The 20699-nt window shown below is 48.9% G+C and overlaps 1 protein-coding gene across 1 annotated transcript in view; it reads right to left on the bottom strand.

The window, feature by feature from the left end:
* FBXW8 (F-box and WD repeat domain containing 8) overlaps nucleotides 1–20699 on the bottom strand; it is a 698699-nt gene that overhangs the window by 553805 nt on the left and 124195 nt on the right. Inside the window, exon 2 of the mRNA XM_085633260.1 lies at nucleotides 18092–18196. Coding sequence (XP_085489386.1) covers nucleotides 18092–18196 — 105 coding nt within the window. The remainder of the gene's footprint in view (nucleotides 1–18091; nucleotides 18197–20699) is intronic.

Genomic DNA, 20699 nt, shown 5'->3' with positions numbered 1-20699 from the left:
CGGCGCGGGAAGCGCACACGCTCCCGGCAGCGGCGAGGTGCTGCAGTCATCAAGGCCCGGTCTGTGAGCGCTTCTGGCAGACCGATGAGAGACTCCTCCGCCTCTTCGGAAGCCTCTTCCCGGGCGGCCGGGGGATCCCGGCGCCGAGCATCACCTGGGCCGACCGGATCTGCGACCCCCCTCAACACGCACATTGACTCATTAGACCTTTCTCGCAGTCCCGCTATATGACCTTTTTTCTTTGTCTCTTGCAGTTGCGGGGAGGGTAACGGCCTTGCCCGAGGGCGGGGGTGGGGGGCTCCACATTCTTGTGCTCCCCAGTGCCAGCCCAGGTCAGCACATTGTAATCCGTACTTCAGGAGGGGTCCACTACGCTCTTTATACCCGAGCACCTGAGCTTGGGGTCTTGTGACTGTTGGTTCTGTTCGGGCGACAGATGCTTCTGGTTTTGAAGTGTAGGGTGGGGGGTTGGGGGTTTGTTTGGGGTTTCTCTTCACGAGACTGTTCTGTTTGGGTTTGCACTGTTACCTACTGAGCCTTTCACACAGCGCCGCGCGAGTCGGGTCCCTTCATGCAGCTCCATTTGCACGCTCTACTGCCCCCTCTGCTGCCTCCCGGGTCCAGGGGTGTCCCCCCCGGTGCCCCCCGCCTGCCCCCTTCCCGGCGCGCTCCATTCCCACTGCTGCCATGGCTGATTTAGCCCCCAAAGCCCAGGTGCGCATCCTGTCCTGGAATGTGAACGGCCTGCTGGACCGGCTTAAGCGCACTGCTGTCCTCAAATAGGCCCAGCGCGCGGGTGCGGACGTGCTCCTGCTTCAAGAAACCCACCTCCTCGGTGAGAACTGTCCCTTTTTGGCGCGCTTCGGATTCGACCGGGTGTGGCACTCCGGGTTCTCGCGGGGGGGGGGTTGCGGTCCTCCTGCGCCGTTCCTTCCCTTTTGTGTTGGCCCGAGTGGTACATGACTCCCAGGGGAGGGGGGTTGCGATTAGCGGCACGCTCGAGGGCCGGCCACTTAGTCTCTTGTCCCTTTACGTGCCATCCACGGGGCTGTCGTCGGCCTTATCTCTGACCGCGTCCTGGCTAGCGGCTTTTCCACCTGGTACTGTGGTTCTCGGGGGAGACTTTAACGCCGTCTCGGCCCCGCACCTCGACTCTTCGGGTCCGGTCTCGGACTCGCGAGCGAAGCAGCTGGCCGGGTGGGCGGAGGCACAGGGCCTCTGTGACGTGTGGCGGCTCTGGCACCCACGCACGCGACAGTATACCCACACCTCAGCCGCCCACCACACCCAGGCACGCATCGACGCGATCTTTGTCCCCTCGGCCGACTGTCTGGGTATCCAAGACGTCCGCATCCTTCCCCGGGGGATATCCGACCATTCTCCGATTTTGCTGGGCTTGGGCCCCCCACCTCACGGTGCACGCCAAATGTGGCGTTTCAATGCGTGGTTCCTGCAGGACAAGACGCTCCGTAAGGAAGTGGGGACCGCGCTGGCACTCTACTTTGGCGACAACGACGGATCGGTCTCCTCGGCGGGCACCCTCTGGGAGGCTTGTAAGGCCACGGTTAGGGGGGTTGCTAAGGCACAGGTGGTGAAACACCGCCGGGCGCAGCTGCAGCGGCTCACGGCCTGCGAGGCTCAGGCGCTAAGCCTGGAACAATCCGTCTCTCATTCTGGCGACCCGGCCGAGACCCGGCAGCTACGGCTCCTACGCGAGGAGATTCGTCAGCGGTCGCTTGACGCAGCTAAGCTTCTTTGGCAATCCTCGGTGGCGCGGGTATACGGCTGGGGCGACAAAAATGGGGCGCTTCTGCACCGGCTGGCCACTTACCCCAGGGCATCACGCATCATCCCGGCGGTGACCGACTCGGGTGGCGCGCTTCAGTCTTCGTCCGTGGCTATAGCGGACGCTTTCGCTCAGTACTACTCCCAACTCTACCGGGCACGGACATCGGATCTGTCTTTGGCCTCCATGCTCGCCGCTGGTGCCCTAAGCCTTCCCCGGCTGGGGCCGAGTGATTGGGAGAGCCTGGAGGCTCCCATCTCCCCTGAGGAGATCGGAGACGCGATAGGGCGCACGTCCGCCGGGAAGACCCCCGGCCCGGACGGGTTCCCACAGGAGTTTTATGCCACCTACAAGGAGCATTTGGTTCCACGGCTGGGTGCCCTGTACGCGGAGGCGGTTGAGAGAGGCTCCTTCCCCCCGGAGGCCGACATTGCCACAATTGTGGTCCTGCCTAAATCCACTCCGCCGCCCAGTGACAGGTCGGCCTACCGGCCGATCTCTCTGATCAATACCGATATCAAACTATATGCCGCGGTCCTGGCCCAGCGGCTCCGGCCCTTCCTGTCGCGTCTGGTGCACCCGGACCAATGCGGCTTCATGCCGGATCGAGGCACTCGCCACTGCCTCCGCTGCCTCCATGTGGCCCTGGCGCACCGCCACCGCCTATCTCCGTACCTCACTCTCCTGCTGGCGGACTTCGAGAAAGCCTTCGATTCGGTGGGGTGGCCTTACCTGTTCGATGTCTTGGCTCATATGGGTTTCGGTCCCAAGTTTGTTGGGATGGTGCGGGTTCTGTACGCGCGCCCTCGCGCCAGAGTGCTGGTTAATGGGGCGCTGTCTGGGGCGTTCCGGATCGGCCGGGGCACACGGCAGGGGTGCCCGCTCTCACCCCTCCTCTTCGCGCTCGCAATGGAGCCCCTTGCCGCCCTCATCAGAGCGGATCCTCTCATTCGGGGATGGGGGTGGCCGGGCCTCGAGGAGGACAGGATCGCCCTCTATGCGGACGACGTCCTGCTGTACCTTGGTGACCCAGCGCGCTCGGGTCCTCGGGCTCTCCACATCTTGGGCCGCTTTGCCCGCGCCTCTGGCCTCTGCCTCAACTCGCACAAGTCGGTCCTCGTGCCTCTTCACCCCTCCCGCGAATGCTTCGATTGGCAGACCACGATTCCCCTCCGCCGATTGTCTTTCAAATACTTGGGCATCTGGGTCTCCCTCCTCCCGGAACTGAGCTGGGCACTCAACGTGGCCCCTTTGGTCAAAAAAGCCAAGGCGGACCTCACTCGGTGGCACTCGCTCCCGCTGAACCCGCTGGGGCGCGTGGCGCTCTACAAAATGATGATCCTCCCTCGGTTCCTGTATGTACTGCAGAACACCCCGGTGTCCTTTCCGAGGTCGTGGTTTCGCGAGTTGGACGGGATGGCCACCAGGTTCCTCTGGGGTGGTGGAAGGCCAAGGCTGGCCTTGCCGATCTGCCGCCTCCCCACCTTTGACGGGGGGCTTGGTATGACCAACCTCTACCTTTATTACCTGGCCACCCGGCTTCTGGTCATCCATGAGTGGTTCGGGGGGGGCTGGTCCGATCCGGCCTACAGGGTAGAGCTGGAAGCCCTGGGTCTCTCCAGCGTTCAGGACCGCGTGTACGGCGCCCCTGTTCCTACCTCCTGCCCCGACATCACTAGGGCGGTTTTCCTGGCTTGGCGGGCAGCGCTCCGCCACACCGGGTGGACCGGGACGTTGACGCGCGCCACCCCTCTCTGGCATGGGACATGGTTGCGGGAGGTTGTGGGGCTGGAGGGCTTCGGACCGTGGGATTTGCTCGGTATCTCCCAGCTGGGGGACGTGTGGCGAGGGGGGCGCATGTGCTCATACTCTGAACTGCAGGCGCGCTTTTCCCTCCACTCATCCCAATTCTACAGGTACCTTCAATTGCGACACGCCATACGGGTACACACCCCGCTGGACATCCGGCTGCCGGACCATAGCCCCCCAGAAGCTCAGGTTCTGATGGGTAACCTAGGAAAGGGAGGCATATCCAGAATATATCGTTCCCTTGTTAACAATACCCCTGTGCCCCAGGAGGGTCTGAAGGAGCGATGGGAGGAATGGGTAGGTCCCTTGGACGAGATCGACTGGCGGGACGCCCTTATGGCCCCCAGGCTGGTGACGGCCTCCGCCAAGCTGAGGCTCATTCAAATCTATTATCTGCATACGGCATACCTTACACCAGCGCGCATGCGCGTCTTTCCCCTGACGCAGCCTGCCCCCGTTGTAGCTTTGACCAGGCCGACTTCATCCATATGGTATGGTCATGCCCAGAACTGGAGGGGTACTGGCGTAGCATTGAAACTGACTTGACAGATGTCCTGGGGTGGGAGGTGCCGCACGACCCCAAACACATCCTATTGGGTATCACTGATGGCCTGGACGGCACCCGTGCTGAAAAAGTGTTCCTTATGACAGCGCTAATGGTGGCAAAACGGGACATTGCGGCAGCCTGGAAACAGCCGCAGCCGCCCAGCCTGTCCAGGTGGAGCGCGGGAGTGGACTGGTGTGCGGCGCAGGAGCGGACTCTTTACCAAGCTCGGGGCTGCCACAAAAAATATCGTAGGGTGTGGGGGAAATGGTTAGGAAATGTAATGTGATCTGGTGGGGCGGGCGGGGGGAGGGGTGGTCCGGGGGGGGGCTGAGAGGGGAAATGATTCCCAGGTGGGACTACTGTATAATGTTGGTCTGAAAGGCTCAGTTTTTGTTGCAAAAAACAATAAAAACTTGTTTATCAAAAAAAAAATCCCCATCTTCCAGCCCCTCAGAAGAGCCCATAATACCTTCGGAAAACCTCTCGTATCCCCTCTGGGTCAGCGACCAGGTCATCCTGTGAATCCCTCAGCTCGGTTATCTTGCCTTGCATCGCTTTTTGTCTAGAACGAACGGATAACAGGTGTTACACCCGTTCGCTATACTCGTAACACTCCATATTCCAGACAAAGTTTTTATCCACCACTTTTTTGCCGATTGACCACTGCTTTAGCAAGTGCCACTTTGTGTTGTGCCCCCTTAATGTTCTGCCTCTCAGAAGCCGCAAGAATTGTGATTCAGCATCCCCCAGAACCCTATACAGCTCCATCAGCTGCTGTTTCTCTGTTTTTTTACAGATTCAACTGAAGCTAAGCGTCTCCCCCCAAACGATGGCCTTAAAAGCACCCCACACTACCCCCACTGGGGCACCCCCTTTGTTATGCTCCATAAATTCCGAGATCCAGTTACTTATAAGCCAGATATATTCTTTGTCAGCGAGTAGTGCCTGCTCGAAAGACCAATCCCGTGTGTTAGTGCCCAGTCCCATCACTGCTAGCTCTAAGACTAGTAGGTTATGATCAGACATGACCTAGTGAAACTTTTCAAATTTACAGCCCTTAAGAAAACTGTGTGAGATAAAAAAAATAGTCCAGGCGAGAATGTGATCTGTGTGGGATGGAAAAATAGGTAAAACCAGGGTCTGACATTCTGATCTTGTGCCATGCATCAACCAGCCCATTATCCCTCCACCGGTAGACCAGAGATCTAAATACTTTGGGCTTCCGCCCAGAGTAGGAGTCTAATATCAATGTAGTGGGATGGCTGCTAGAAGATAGTATAAAGTCGCCACAGACTATAATCACGGTCGGCCAAAGCGCCAGTTCAGTATCCAGCCAGTCAAAGACTGCAGGGTCATCCCTGAATGAACCATACACAGGTATATATGCGTTTAGTACGCATGCGTTACATTGCATGCCATTACAACGCAGTCGTTACAATGACCACGTTGTTACAACGCAAACCATTATATCGAAAGTCATTTCAACGACTTGCTGTAGGGGGCGCGCTGGACTTAGGAACAGTATAATTTACTATTCCTACTACAGTTTGTGCAACAACAGGGAAGGTGTTGGATTGTTTATCCAACACCTTCTGCCCCCTACAGCAAGTCGTTGTAATGACTTGCGATGGAATGGTTTGTGTTTTAACGACCGCGTTGTAATGGCATGCGATGTAAAGCATGCGATCTAAAGGCTGTTTCCCATACACATAGCACAAAATAAATACCCCCCTGGAGTGGTGGCACATGGTGATCACCTACTTTCCAGATTTATCGGCCAGATATCGATTAAACTTACATGCATTTTTCCATACCATGATGCCCCCTCACCCCCCCCCCCCCATCCTTACCCCTTGGCTCATACAACCTACCAGTTGGAAGCGTAGAGAATCAGGCAGGTTCTTCCTTGCCCCCTCTAGAAGCATTTCCTGTAGGAAGAGTATGTCAGCCCGTAATACCTGTAAGTCTTGAGCCACTTTCCACCTCTTGCAACTATCATTCACCCCATATAGGTTCAAAGTTCCTATGCAAAGCTTAGTCATAGCGAGCTTACGAGGAAAGTAACTGCCAAGGGGGCACGGCTCCTTTTCGCAGGTGTCTCACCACCTCCCACTAATACAGAACATGCACAAATCTTGATTGCCCTCTTGTGTTGAAACCACCTCCTAGCCTGCCCCCAGAGCTTCCCCAACCAGGGCCTCTCCCTGCTCCCGCCCATCATTCGCAACAAGCCCCTACCTTCCCAACACAACCATGAAGCAGTCAGGCCACCCATTACCTGAGTGATGACTCCTGAGACAACCCTCCATGCAATCCCCCAACTCAAAAGTAAGAAGTAAAAAAGCTGAAGAGGAAAATAAAGAAAAAGGAAACAAAAACCAAGAACAGACACCCCTAAGAATGAAAGAGGCATGGAGGCACACACACCCTTACTCCTTTGGAAAAATTCCTACCCGTAGTTGCACCCAAGAACCTAACTAGCGCCCATTGAAATAACAGGCTTTCATTCTAAACATCAGCGAGAATAGGAGTCAACATTAGGTTCATAACACATCCTGACATAGGAGACCTTCCCAGCTCCCGGTCCCGGAAAAGAGGTCATTCAGATATTCCTTAGCCTGGATCTCAGAAGTGAAGTCCAAGTCTTGCCCTAGAAATTACCCTTCAACCGGGCTGGATTCAACAAGAATGCCTTAATGAGCTGTCTGAGCAGCCATCTCCTCTCTACTGCGGCAGGACAAAAATCAAGCCTGTCAAAAAAAGTATGACAGTTGGCATCAGGCCGAGCCTTTTCGACGACTGCTTGCCGGAGTAAATAACTCCTAAAGTGCATCATGAAATCTTTGGGTCTATCAGCCTGCTCGTCACGCTATTTTTTAAGCATCAGTGGGAAGCGATGTACACGCTCAACCTCCAAGTCCCAATTCTATGTAGTCAGTTCAGGAAAGGCTCTTGTCGGAAAGTAGGATCCTTCTGCATGGTTACCCCCACTTTTTGCCTGGTGTTAAGCTGTGTTTTGACTAGTCTAACTGGGATCCTGCTAATCAGGACGACCAGTCCATCTGCTTTCTCCCTAAACTGTTGTGTTCAGTACCTAGGTACATCTCAGATTGGATACTGGGCTACCCTTGTCAGTCCCTAGTATATGGGACCTATGTACCCAGGGCATAGGTACCCCAGAGGTCTCCCATGGGCTAAAGCATGCATTATGCCATCCATGAGTGACCATTCAAAATCGAACAATAGGCCTGCCATTGCAGTCTGTGTAAGTTGGTGCATGCACCACTTACTAAAGGTATAGGTTCACTATATCTATTCTAAATCACTGCACATATAAACAGCAGGCCGTTACAATCCTGAGGGCAGGGTTCTTGGTTCTAAGTGAGAGGGTGCCCCTGCATGAGCAGGACACCCCTGCAGCCTACGGAGTCCATTCTCCCGGGTTGTCAGTGAAGCAGCCATATACTATATAGAGGGGCATCGCGTGACCGCACGATGGCCATCTCGAAAACGGCTGCAACAAATCCTATCATGTTTGGTATCAAACATGTTGGAATCATACATGATAGATGGTATGATTTCAAGCACATGGAGAGCCCTCCATTAGGCTCTCAGTGTTACAGATACCAGCCTTCAAGTCCCGGACAGCACAAAATGGTTGCTGCCGACCAGAGACACATTTCTGCCCTCCTTCTGCTGAGCCAAGCTCGAGCAGGGGAATGCAGAACAATAGGCATCCTGTCACAGGGAAGTGTGACCACCTACCAGACAGGATTTAGTGTATTAGGGCTGTAGGAGAGTAGGATCTGCTTCTTATGGTTACCCCTACTTTTTGCTGATGTATCACTGTTTTCGACTTACTCTGACTGGGATCCTGCTATCCAGGACTCCAGTCTAACTGCTTTCTCCTCGAACGTGATTGCATTTACTTTAGGTACACTCCAGATTGGATTCTGGGGTACCCTTATCAGTCCCTAGTATATGGTACACCATGTATCCTGGGCATAGGTACCCCAGAGGCCTCCTAGGAGCTGCAGCATGCATTATGCTACCCCTGAGAGACCATTCAAAATGGCACCATAGGTCTGCTACTGCAGCCTGTGTAAGGTGGTGCATGCACCCCTTACTTAGATATAGGTTCACTATATCTATTCTAAATCACTGCACATATAAACCTATCAGTCACCGCTATGGCAGGCCTTATCAGTACTGAAGGCAGGGTGCTGGGTTTTATGTGAGAGGGTGCTCCTCCATGAGCAGAGTCCCTCTGTAGCCTTCGAAACATATTTTCCGGAGTGGTCTGTGATGCAGCCAACCATATATATTTAAGTGCATTATAACCTCGCGGTAAATGCTAACTTTAAAACGGCTGCTTAGAAACATGTCGTGTTTGGTGTCAAACACCTTGGAATCATACCTCCCTTCTAGAACCACTACTGTAGGTCACCGGTCTTCCCAGTACCAGCTTTCTCGACCTGGGCATCACAAAATGGATGCTGCCAGCCACAGACACGAGTCTGCCCTCCTGCTGCTGAGCCAAGCTCGAGCAGGGGAAGGCATGACAAGAGGTTTCGTGTCACAGGGAGGTGTGACCACCTCCCAGACAGGATTTAGTGTTTTGGGGCGGGTGGGTGCACTCTGAGTGTTTGAAAGTCTGCACTGGGGGCACATTTGGTGTCCCTGTGCATAGTCCACTTCAAACCGGTTGAAGGAGCCATTTCCACCTACTCTGGCGCGAAACTGGACAAAGCAAATGGGTGTAGCCACCCCTCTGTCCTGACCCTCCCATAGATGGGTCCCCAGAGTTTGTTCCACCCCTTCCTTGGGTATAAAGTAGGAACCCTGACTACAGGACTTTAGATTTTACCTGGACTAAACTCTGTTACAGAAACCAAGTACTTTGACGATCTACACTTCGTTGGACGACTGAAGAATCTCCCTTGGAGTAAAGGAGTTACTCCCCTGCAGCTGCAGGCACCTTAATGCATCTGGTCGGTTTGCATCTCAAGAGCTCCCGAGGACTCCAAAGATTTCTGCAACACAGGAGTTGGGTTCCCGAGCTTCCCTGAGGTCGATCTGTTCTCTCAGCAATCCTGAGACCCGTATCCCTTGTGGGAACCGTGCAAACCGAACCCCTGTGCACCGTGTACTTTTGCAGCAGCATATGCTTTTTGGCGATCCCGGAGGCTGTGCTTTGGACTATGTGTAGTCCTGACCCGAGCAGTATTTCCACCGATGATTTCCGGCCTACACTCCACGAGTGTTCCGTGGGCTGGTAGTTCGTGATTCAGCTCGAGGTCCCTTTGCGAACCATGGTCCATTGGCCTGTGGGTCCCTGTGAAGGTAACTTTGACTTTCCTTGGGCTTTCCTGGTTGCTCCAGACGTGCCCCGACTCTCCATTGCTTGGAGAGTCCCCAGGACCTTGCTGGTCCTCACCATAACCTTTTTCCCCTGCCCGCGTGGGTTGCAGTTGCCAAAGCTTGTTCGTGTTCAATCCAGACACTGACACCCCCCCACCCCCCCAGCACTTTCTCGCATCACTCCATTGAAAACGACGAGGGTTTCCAACACCACTTGACCCCTATGCACCCGGCTCCTCTGGGATAGGTAACACGGGTACCTCGGAACTCACAAGGGTGTTGGCCTTAGAACCTTCTATGTTTCAAAGGGTTTGCTTGAAGTCCTCTCTGAAGTGTCCCTAAACTGTAAATTTCCAACCGCGACTTTCCCATAGAGTTGTACGGAGCTCGCGCCTGTGTTCACACACTGCACCCGTCCTCCGTGGGTCCCCTGTGTCACTACTTTGAGTGGTTTCTTGGGGTCCCAGCGATTCTACGTGCTCTAGGCACTGTGTCTAGTGAAGTCGTGGTTGTTATACCACTTTCTTAGTATATGGTTCGGTCTCTCCCTGGAGCCTGCTGTGTATTGTGCTATTTACTGTTGTTCTATTGATGTAATATTGTGTGCTTTGTGCTCTAATCTCATAAAGAGGTTAGTAGAGAGTGTTTAGTAATAAATACATATATTTTATATATCTCTTGTGTGGTTCTCCTTTCATTTGGTCATTCAAGAGGTTCTGATCTGGTAAAAACAAGCTGCTTTACATTCCTTCGAGAGTTAGCCTGAAGGCTACTCTCCACAGCTACCACTAGGATAGCTTTCTATAAAGGTTGCCGTACACCTAATCATCAATAAGGGTCATTTGGACTGGTGCAAGGTGCCCACTTTAATTAGTGGATAGCATACACCAGGCCAACTCCTCACAAGGGCTGGGTGGGTGCGCTGGTAAGCTACTGAAAACCTGCATGAGGGGCACATTTGGTGTTCCTGTGCATTGTCCAGTTCAAACCAGTCCTGGGAGCCATTGGCTCCCGCTCTGGCACGAAACTGGACAAAGGACATGGGAGTAACCTCCCCCCCTGTCCAGACCCTCCCCTTTCCCTAGGGTACTTAAGGGCTTACCTGGGTCACTTCTACCGTCTGGGCACTCTGGACTTCGCTGGACTTTGTTTGGGCCTCACTTCGTTTCCCTTTCAGTCTGCTGCATCGTCTGTGACTGTGCACCATACAGGATCTGTGCAGCACCTGTAGAGCATCCAAGACACTTGAAGATAATCTCCCTTGAAATTAAGGAGTCACGTCCCTGTATTCGCAGGCACCTCAACACTGCTGACCGGTCTGCTGATCCCGAGCTCCTGCGGACTCTGAAGGGTTCAACAACACAGGTGGTGGTGGTCTACGTCTCTCGAGGCCCGAGCTGTCCTCTCACCGAGTTTGAGGACTGTATTAACCGAACCCCTGTGCACTGCGTACTTTTGCAAGGTAGAGCTGGTGTAAAATCTCAGGAAGGAACCTGCATCTGGGAGAATGGATTCTTGTGGGGGCACACCCGGAATGGCAGCGTCGGGAGGAGCTCCTTTGTTTCACTTCTCTAATGGCGGCAAAGATATGCAGAGATGCCTGGCCGAGGTGTCAGACTGCAGAAGCAAGAGTTACTAGCTTGCACACGGGTCAGTGTGGGGGTGCCCAGTGGTTAAGGGATGCTTCTTAAGTCTTGTAACAACAGGTCTAAATGCCGCCTCGTTTGGTGGAAGCGAGCACGTGGCCATGGGGGAACAGTGTCTCTGGTAAAGTGCAAGGGGATTTGTATCCCCCGGACACAGCTCCCATGCTCAACAATGACCCTGCTAAGTCTCCTGAATGCTTAGTTCTCATATGAACTAACTCATGAGTTTGCTCATCACAGTCTTTTTGTTTTAGAAGTGCATCAACCTAAGTCGGATCTGAAACTATACCTGGTATTTCTCCCCAGCCCATTACATGGCATTTCCATTATATGTCACTGCAATTCCAAAATAAAGTTCAATGGGGAAAGATCTATCTACGTCCTACTTCAGTTGTGGTAAGTTTGGCAGTAATTCGGTTAAAAAAATGCAGTTTGGCCTGTTAACTTCCTTAAAGGCATAATATTTCCTGGCTCCAAGCCACTCGCATCATACTTTATCAAAGGAGGACATTTTGCTAATAATGCGCCTTGACTGGAGCTTACAGATCACTCTCGCCCTTCCAATCCTGTACCCAATCTAAATACCATAATCCCATTTTTGTATAGTGCCTCCTTCAATATTTTTCATGTATTCCTTTTATTGCACTGGACCTTTGAAGCAACCTCCATACAACAGATTTGATGTTCTTCTTTGACCACAAGGTATTAGAATTGCAAATTTTGCGTTGACCAAATCACTTTGGATATATTACTATGCCAAAACATATCACCTGACCCTGGCTTTTTTATTTGAGGCATAACGTATGCAGAATAAAACAATAAAATAAAAATAACGTTCTACAGTAGGACAAGAACAAGATATAAATCTTACAATCAGAGCAATATATTGTTTTAACGTCCCCGTGCTTTCATACCACGTTGCATATCTCCCAACAGCGGTATCATAGCACAGAGGGAAAAAACCTGATAGACTAGTAGGTCTGCGCAAGGACTAAAGCAAATGATTTAATCACATATAGATACATTCAGATTATTTACATGAGCATCCAGACAAACAAATTCTTTATCAAACACCATCCTCTCCCCTGTCTTAAAGAGAAGAGTGAAGGTGAGAGGTTTCAAGGGAGGAAATCAGAGAAGGAAGGAAAACAGACTAGGAAAATAGCCTTGACTTAACAATTCGTACCTCTAATGTCTCAATACCATATAAAGTAACCCACCCACCCTCAAGATTTAAATTCTGAATATTGGGAAAGGAAATCAGTCCTGGCAATTGGATCACTCTTTTTGACTGTTTGTGTCCATTTAAACAGGCAACACATCAAGGGCACTGGTCTCCAACGTGGATGCTGCACCCCACAACTGGCCTCGCCCTCACACTCTGTCAGACTCCAGAGCTAACGGATTACTTCCAGGTCGAGTAATGGAAGCAGGTCTGATCATCCATACTCGTTCTTGCATTCTTCTCCAGATTACCACTATCTCAAGTATTGCGATTCAATTTTACACTGATGCTGCTCTTCTCGCTCTCTTACTATGTGAGCTCAATTTGTAGGTCTGGCTAGAGGCAGCTTTAACTCTTACCAGAACTGAAGTAATTACCAAAAAAAAGAACTTCAAAGAAGGAGCACTGAGAAAGGTGGTTTGGCACCACCCCTATGTTGATTTCTCGACAGGCATATGATTGGTCAGCAGTTGAGTCATTGCACCTATGAATAATTCCATAACTCATCACTGAAAGAGGTATTGTTAACACAGTTAAACTGAGTAGCAAGTGATTTTACATTTTGATCTCAGGGACAAATGGAAAAAAAGAGGTTTAACATTGTGAACTCTCTGACATATGCAACTGAAAAGGGTTTTACCCTGTGAACTCTGGGACAAACACCAGGAAAGGTCTTTACATTCTTTAAAACTGAGACAATCTCACACATACATCTATTTCAAAAAGGTCTTAAGACGTCTGGCTTTCAATGTGTACACTGCAAGTTTAGGTTTAGTATTCAGCTGTGTGCGATATTAAAGCACAGTAAAAGCAAGGGTTGGATATTGATTTGTAAAGTGCTTTTGTATGCTTTGCATAGTTCCGAGTTACGAACCAACACCACTACCCAGAGTAAAAATCGAATTGCTCCACCTCACTACCCTGAAGTGCATAAAAAGTGCACTCAGTGCGCAGTTGAAGTCCAATAATAAGGGGTCGTCAGGGTTCTGACTCCACTCTTTTTATTTATCTTCAACTCAAAGGGCATTTTATTGGCCAGCACTTGCATTAGCCTACCTGTGACACAGTTTAATTGCTCATACGTGATTGATTGTAATTGTTACTGACACCCTGCGTTAAATACCATAGGAAGGGTCTTCACCTGGTGTAACTCAGTGACAAATACACTAGGGTAATAAAGGGTTATGGGGCTCAAATTCTAACAATGAGAGCCTTCTCTCAGTGGTGCCTTGGGGTTTTACCTTACAAATTAACCCAAAACTGACCAAGTACACCCTTTTAGCACTTGACCCTGATTGTAGTTAAGTCGAGCAATCCAAGACTTACTCAGGGATGCGGTGTGAGGCACAGACTTGGAAGTCAATTAAGCATATAGTGATAGTTAATATATCATTGTCCACTAAGTACTTTAATCACAATACACAACTTAATACTGTACACAAAACAGAGGGATCATCACATCCCACATTTATATTTGGGAATAATGCTATGGAAGGGGTGAGGGAAAAGTACAAGCCAATACGGACTTAGCTGTTACCAGTTTCTCATAGACAAGGATTATTGGTACTAATACGGTCAATGCAAAATGCATCAAATTATGTTGTTGGGGATTGATAGGGGATAATCATTCAACATTCCTGTGGACTGTAGGTAACCCCTCCTAAGATAGATATGGACCCGTTATTTAGCAGATGTAACTGCTCCAGTGTCTGAATTGCAGACTGTAGATTGTGAGCAGTCCAACTTGGTGGTCTAGCTGAGGGAGAGGCATGCTCCCACTTCTGTGCGCATTTGCACAGTTTCCAGGCAGCAGCAGTGCTGGCCATGTCCTGGCCCTGCTGATTCAAGCATCACTCCTCAGTGGTGGGGAGCAGCACAGGCAAGCACCTCCAGTCCTGAAGAAGAGGGACTGTCCAGGCATAGCTCAGTGGAGGCTGAAGTCACTCACACTTGATAGGAACAACATTTTTGTTGTTGGATCTTTCTTGTACCCAAATTTAAATCCAGCACCCAAACCAAATGAAAGGCCCACGCTTGTTGTTCACTTTCATCAGTCTGTCATGGGAAATGGCCGAAAACGGTAGTGATTTCTTCTAGCGACAAGCCATTATGACTCTTTCTGCTTTTTCTAAATAAATTGCCAGATGTGAGTGTGAATGCCCTAAGCCCAAGCAGGTCTTTTGAAAGTCTGGATTTTGTATCCATTTTTTGCAGTCTCCTCGTTGCTTGCCTACCAAGAGGTGGAGAAGATCATAATGCTCAGAAACATGCACAGATTCTGGGAGCGAATTCACTTCGCTCGGGAATCCTGCAGGGGGACAAGGGTCACCACGCCTTACCACATGGCTAGGTAGTGCACATCTTTCCCTGTGCCAATTCAGTTCACCCTGCCCAGATCCACAATCCACTTCAATTTAGCACATCCTTTCCTTCATGTAGAGATACCTTACCTTCTCCTCCCCAGCAGTCAGTGGCTCCTAACTTTGAAGTCCGTTGGAAAGTAGCTCTTTCTAGCAGGAGGCAGAACTTCCAGGTTTCTGTTCCCAAACCTGGCAGGGGAGTAGGAAGTCTGCATCCTCAAATCCCGGAGCTCTGAGGTCTTCCTCAATCTCCACCAGAGAGAGATCTTTGCCAATGATCAATAAGAAATCCTAGCACAATAACTGGTTGTTTCGGTCCCAAACGAACCCAGTGTGTCTTGACTTGTGCATATTTCATCCAGGCTGGTCAAACCCCTGCCATGGAACCCAAACAAAAGGCACCAAAAAGGAAAGGGCATACATACGGCCCTCCATCTTATGTACCATTCACACAGAGGAGAGCCAAAATAGATTCTGGAGTTGCAATAGCCAAGCATACAATACGGATGGTTCACTTACCCTGGCTGGGAAATGCATATGGGTTAAACCAACATGCAACATTCATGTCCCCCAGTTGCAAGGGGCCGACAGACAGTTTAAAATATAAAAGGCCAAGAGGCAGCTCGTCCTGTGTAGGCAACTGGCAAAAAGGTCTGTTATATATACAAAGTCACTGTCAGTTCTTCACACTCATGAACCGATGGTAGTCCTGCTCAGACAGCGGGCTGCACATGATGTGCTCCTGCAGATCAGCTCTGGGTCACATTTCATGCCACTGTAAACCCTCAGTGTACATCCATCATTGCCTTGTGCACGGAGGTAAAACAAAAATCAAACTTTACCCGACTTTGCACGAGCTGAACTTAGGGCAATGGTGCAGGATCTTACAAGCCATGCAGGAGACATTTTCGTCCCAACAGAAAGAGTTCTTTGTTTTGAACTTTGTGACAAATGCCATAACAAGGTGTTTTATATTGTTTAACAGATCTTTTTGAGCAAATCTCTAATTCAGGAGAGGCCTGAGGTGTCCAGGTCTCATTGCATGCAGTTGTAACTTTATGTTTAGCATTTAGTTGTGAGTGAATTAAAACGCCCTTTAATACGTCTGTTTAAGGACAGCTTTAGTTTTCTGCCAGAGCTTATGTATTCTTCAAAAAGTGCCATAAAAAGCAGTAACAAGAGGGAACTTTGGCTTCAACCCATGCAGACCTTCTCCACAGGCATTTGATTGGTCAGCATTAGTGTTCTTGCCCCTCTTAAGTAGATCAGTGGAGGGGCATGACTGTCAAGAATCTCTGTACAGCACTGGGCTTGGATTGGTTAAATAAGCACTTTTCTCTGACCTCCCTCAACGAAACCAACTATGTTCATTATTACAAATGGCCGCCAGTGTTTAATTGAGAACACTGCTTTATGCCACCTGGGTCTTAGCAACAACAGAGCCGGACCAACTTGGCAGTACATACTGGAGACTCCCTGCACCGAAGATGACCGCTGCCTTGAAAATGGGAGTGAATTTATAAACAATGAGGCAAATAAAGTCGAAGTCCATGAAGTTATTAGAAAACTACTATCCGGACAGCTAATGTGACAAACTGAATTGCCTCAATTCGTTATTACAGGTAATATTGTAGAGAGTGTAATATTAGTTTTGGGTGTTTCTTACTGCAGTAACACCAGTCACTATTATCTGCATTTCATCTTGTCATCTTAGTCGAACTGAATACCTGCATTGGAAAAATAAAGGGCTGACCTACCCTCAACCAAAGGAATTTCCATTTTTTGTTGTTGTTGTTTTGAGTTTTATATAGCGCAAACTCGACCCGAAGGTATCGGAGCGCTTTACACGAGCACCAGTTGCACCACCGACGGACACATTCATTTTCGTTCGTTACAGGAAGATTAGGTGATTTGGCATGATTCACAGGATTCTGCCGAGACGCGAACTCGGTTCCCCAGCTGGAAGTCGCCCGCTCTAGCCGTCAGGACACACCCTTCTCCAATCTTTAAAGTACACATTTCACATATTACCAACAGTAGAACTAGATCTCTACAGTAGGGACTTAACCCTCCTGAGATGTCCTGCTGAAATTATAAATTTACCCGAGGGCTGGCCACTTTAATATCAGACAATTTTCACTAATCTGACATTGTACGGAAAGGATGTTGGCCACTTTCAGTAAGCTTATTCAGTGTTACAACAATGTATACAAACCGCACTGCAGGAAATTGTTTCGACTGGAGGGCACTGAAACTAAAATAAAATTGTAATGCAAATATTTATCAATGGACCACACAACTGCAGAATAAGGAGTTTAGCATTAACAATCTGCATTTTGCAAAGAAGCACCCTTTTTTCTTCTTTTTTTTAAAGCAGGTCTGTTCACATCGATAGTCCTCCTTTAACACTGCATCACAAACCCCTTTGGGAATCAAAATGACCAAACACATTTTGTACAGGCTTAGTTATGTTTTCCAAACTATATAACGATTTGCCCTACCATGGCACTATCTGGCGGTAAAACATTACACCGGCAAGCACTGCAACTTTAAAGTCGGACATATTGTTATTTTTGCAATAAGTTTTTCTTCATATGTGTCTCTGATGTTTTGATCATTTTTGTTGAAACATTCTTCGTGTCCCCGATACCTCATCACCCTCAGGCGACCATTTCCTTTGTAGGACGTCCTTACGTCATTCCTCTCCAAAAGCAGCTAGGCTCAGAAACCATGCGGGCGCATCTCTTGACTGGAGAACCACAGGCTGTATTCACAAAGTCTCCCTTCTAGAATAAATACTTTTATGTCATAGATAAGACATCCAGTATTATGTGTTGCAAAGATCGCTACTGAAAACTGAGACATTTTGTTTACTGTTGTTCTGCAGAGAGCCTGGGCTAATCTCAGATTCAAACCGTACTTTTTTATTTTTGGATTACTGATTCATAAAAATGCCTAAATCAATAATCAATATTAGTTAATCTTGTTCCAGTCACCCTTGCACCGCCACAATTCTATAAACACTATGCAGACACTATAACTTACAAAAAACGTCGTGCAGTACCTTAATATAAATAAAGGAGAAACCTAAAATACGACCTGAACAGCCCTGAACAGTGTCAATCACCAAACTACAGATGTGCCAAACGCAAATGAAGTTGGCTTAGAGATGCCCCTATACAGGGCCTGTTTGGTCATTTGCCTCCAGTGTGTTAAACCTCTCTCCTACCAAGAGCTTAGAAGAAAACCTCTGTTATCCTGACCACTAGACTAGCAATCGCCAAGTCTTGCTGCTCTGAACCAGTTTCAATGAATAATGTAAAGAGAGTGACAAGATGCCTGCTGTGGCCTGCTTACCTGTGCACAGCTCCCAAGCTCCTTCCGCCCCAGGTTTTGGAATATTTGCAGGGCTAGCTCGTACGGCAGCTGAACATCAAAGAATGGTACTTCATTAATTTCGTTCTGCAGTGAAGAAGAACAGACACAATTAATATGCTGTGGATAAGAAATAACCCAAAATAATTACTGCCAGTGAACATGTGTGACCGACAGCTGGCTGTGCCAGCTTTAACTTGAAATAACTGCGGACACATATTAGAAGAACAATGCTTTACTCCTACTGTAGAGAAAACAAGTCTTCAATCTCCTTCCAATGCACTACTCTATGTCTCCTCTAATACCTCTCTCAATCTATCCTTTACCTGCACTCTCTGCCCGTCCCAAACCTCATTCTACTACCATGATCTCCCCAATAACCCTTTCTTGCCTCCTCCCTTCTGTGTCACTCCTTGACTCACCCCCAAACCTCATTCTACCTCTAGAATCTCCCAAATCACACTTCCTAGACTCTTCCCTCCTGTATTCTTCAATTAACGAATCCCAAACCTCATCTTACTTCTATGATCCACCAAATAACACTTTCTAGACCCTTCCCTCCTCTATACCGCCTTTATCCTAATCAATCAAACTAACAGACGCACATATCCACTGCTCAAATTACCAACTTATAGCTCCCTATACTAATCCACCACTAATCCTTTGGGATCCCGAGTAGTGTACTACTCGCCATAATGCCTCGTATGGGGTAGTAAGCGCTCTATAAATACCATTACAATATCATCATGGTGACCAGTTAGTCAGCTAGTCAGTTAGTCAGCTGCATGCAGAAGATCCATATCATTAAGTGCCGTTGAGTAGTAACTAAATTCAAAGCATGGACTAAACAGTCAAACCGTATCAATCTTCAGTACAACAGGATTCTATTGACGTACTCCAAGTCGTGCAGCTCCAACTGCAGGAACAAAACTGCCTTTGGCACCTCCAAGTCACAAGTTAAAGGCCGAAAATCACGGACTGCCATTTGGCAGCAGCTTACTTCAGTGATCTCAATGTATCAGATTAGTGTAGATGAAACAGGTGCCGACATATAAAATACATTACACCTGAGAACCAATTGGTGCATTAAATGCCGGTCTCATCTATGATTCAGAGAACATAACGACAGAACTTGAACACACTTCTCACACCAATGGTTTCAAATGAGGAGTGTGGTCCAGAGTCTATAGGCAAACTGTAGTGAAGCAACCTGCTACGTTGCTGCTTACCTTGAACATGGTTGTGAACTTGGCACACAAATGTGGTTTCATGCATTTACTAGATGTAGACAACTAAAGCTGCAAGGAGGACGTCAGATGGCACAGTTCTCTTGCAACAAAAAAGACAGAAAACGATCTATACAAAAAAGATGATCAGGAAGAAAGAAAACACTAGTCTGCAGACTGGTGCATAAAGAGGAAAACTGAATTGTCATTAAGTGTCATAGCACTTCAGACTTCGAGGATGCCCAAAAATTGCGTGAGATTGTCAAAATCCAGGAAATTATGGATATTTCCATCGTTCTAAATTCCGCATGGGTGTAATTATTGTAGGTCAGTTTCCTCTAAACAGTAAGTAATGTGCAACTTTCATGCTCCGTACTCCCCAGTCGTTTCAAGCAGGCAATAAAGAGTACGCTTTTCCTTGGCTCTTAGTTCAGTTCTATAACAAGCATAGGCAATAGGTCTCGCCTTTTGGGACCTTATAAGTATTTAGTTATGCAGCACAATTTCCTTGGCACTGGGTACAGAGGGCCAGGGGGCCGTAGAACCCTCTTTATTGCTGTATTTTATCATCCAAACAGCAGCCAGTTGTTCAAATTCCTTCCTTGCACTACGACCTGTGATACTCTGGCTGTGCTACTGCGTGAGGCCCTCGATGCAGTCAAGTCTTCCACTTCCGGCATTTCCTTGACATGCATTCTTGGGTGAATCTCACTGATAGTGCAAGCAATAGGTGCACCCGATGAGATAATAAAGATCCTTATATTGGACACTATAATTGAATGGACACTATCATTTGAGTGCACGTGTTTTAAACAGGCATCAGTGTTACCCAACTAGGAAGTACTGGTTTTCATCGTCCTCAAAAGGAAATGTTGGGGGGGGAGCTCGAACCTGTGGCAAAGACGCTTCGCGCATATTTCTACAGTGGCTGCCAGGTCCATGGAGCACACTGCGCACACACCCAATTGACATTGTGGTGGCACGCAGGGCTTTCAGTGGGATGAAAATACTTCGGGGGAGGGGTCTCTCAAATGAGAGTGGCCGATATAATTAAGGGTGTGTCTTAAAACATTTATGCAAAAAATATGTGCTCAGCATAATGTGCCACCGACTGGTATTTTGCTGCTTCCGTCATTGCCTCCAATTATGTTATACAAGTAACATTACACCTACAACAAGCCATGACTATTGGCTTTGTCAAAGGTTGTTAGTTGGATAAGATAAATATACTACATGCATACATAGAACCATGGCTTCGTTGTATAGAATATTGAAAATGCTTTGGTTCTTGTGCGAGTTGTTGTGGCGTAATGGCTAGAGCTAATAACTTTGGAGCTGAGGAAGCAGATTGGAGTCTCAGCATC

This window comes from Triturus cristatus, chromosome 11 (genome assembly GCF_964204655.1).
Source record: "Triturus cristatus chromosome 11, aTriCri1.1, whole genome shotgun sequence".
Lineage (NCBI taxonomy): Eukaryota > Metazoa > Chordata > Amphibia > Caudata > Salamandridae > Triturus > Triturus cristatus.
This window is presented reverse-complemented; position numbering and strand designations above follow the sequence as displayed.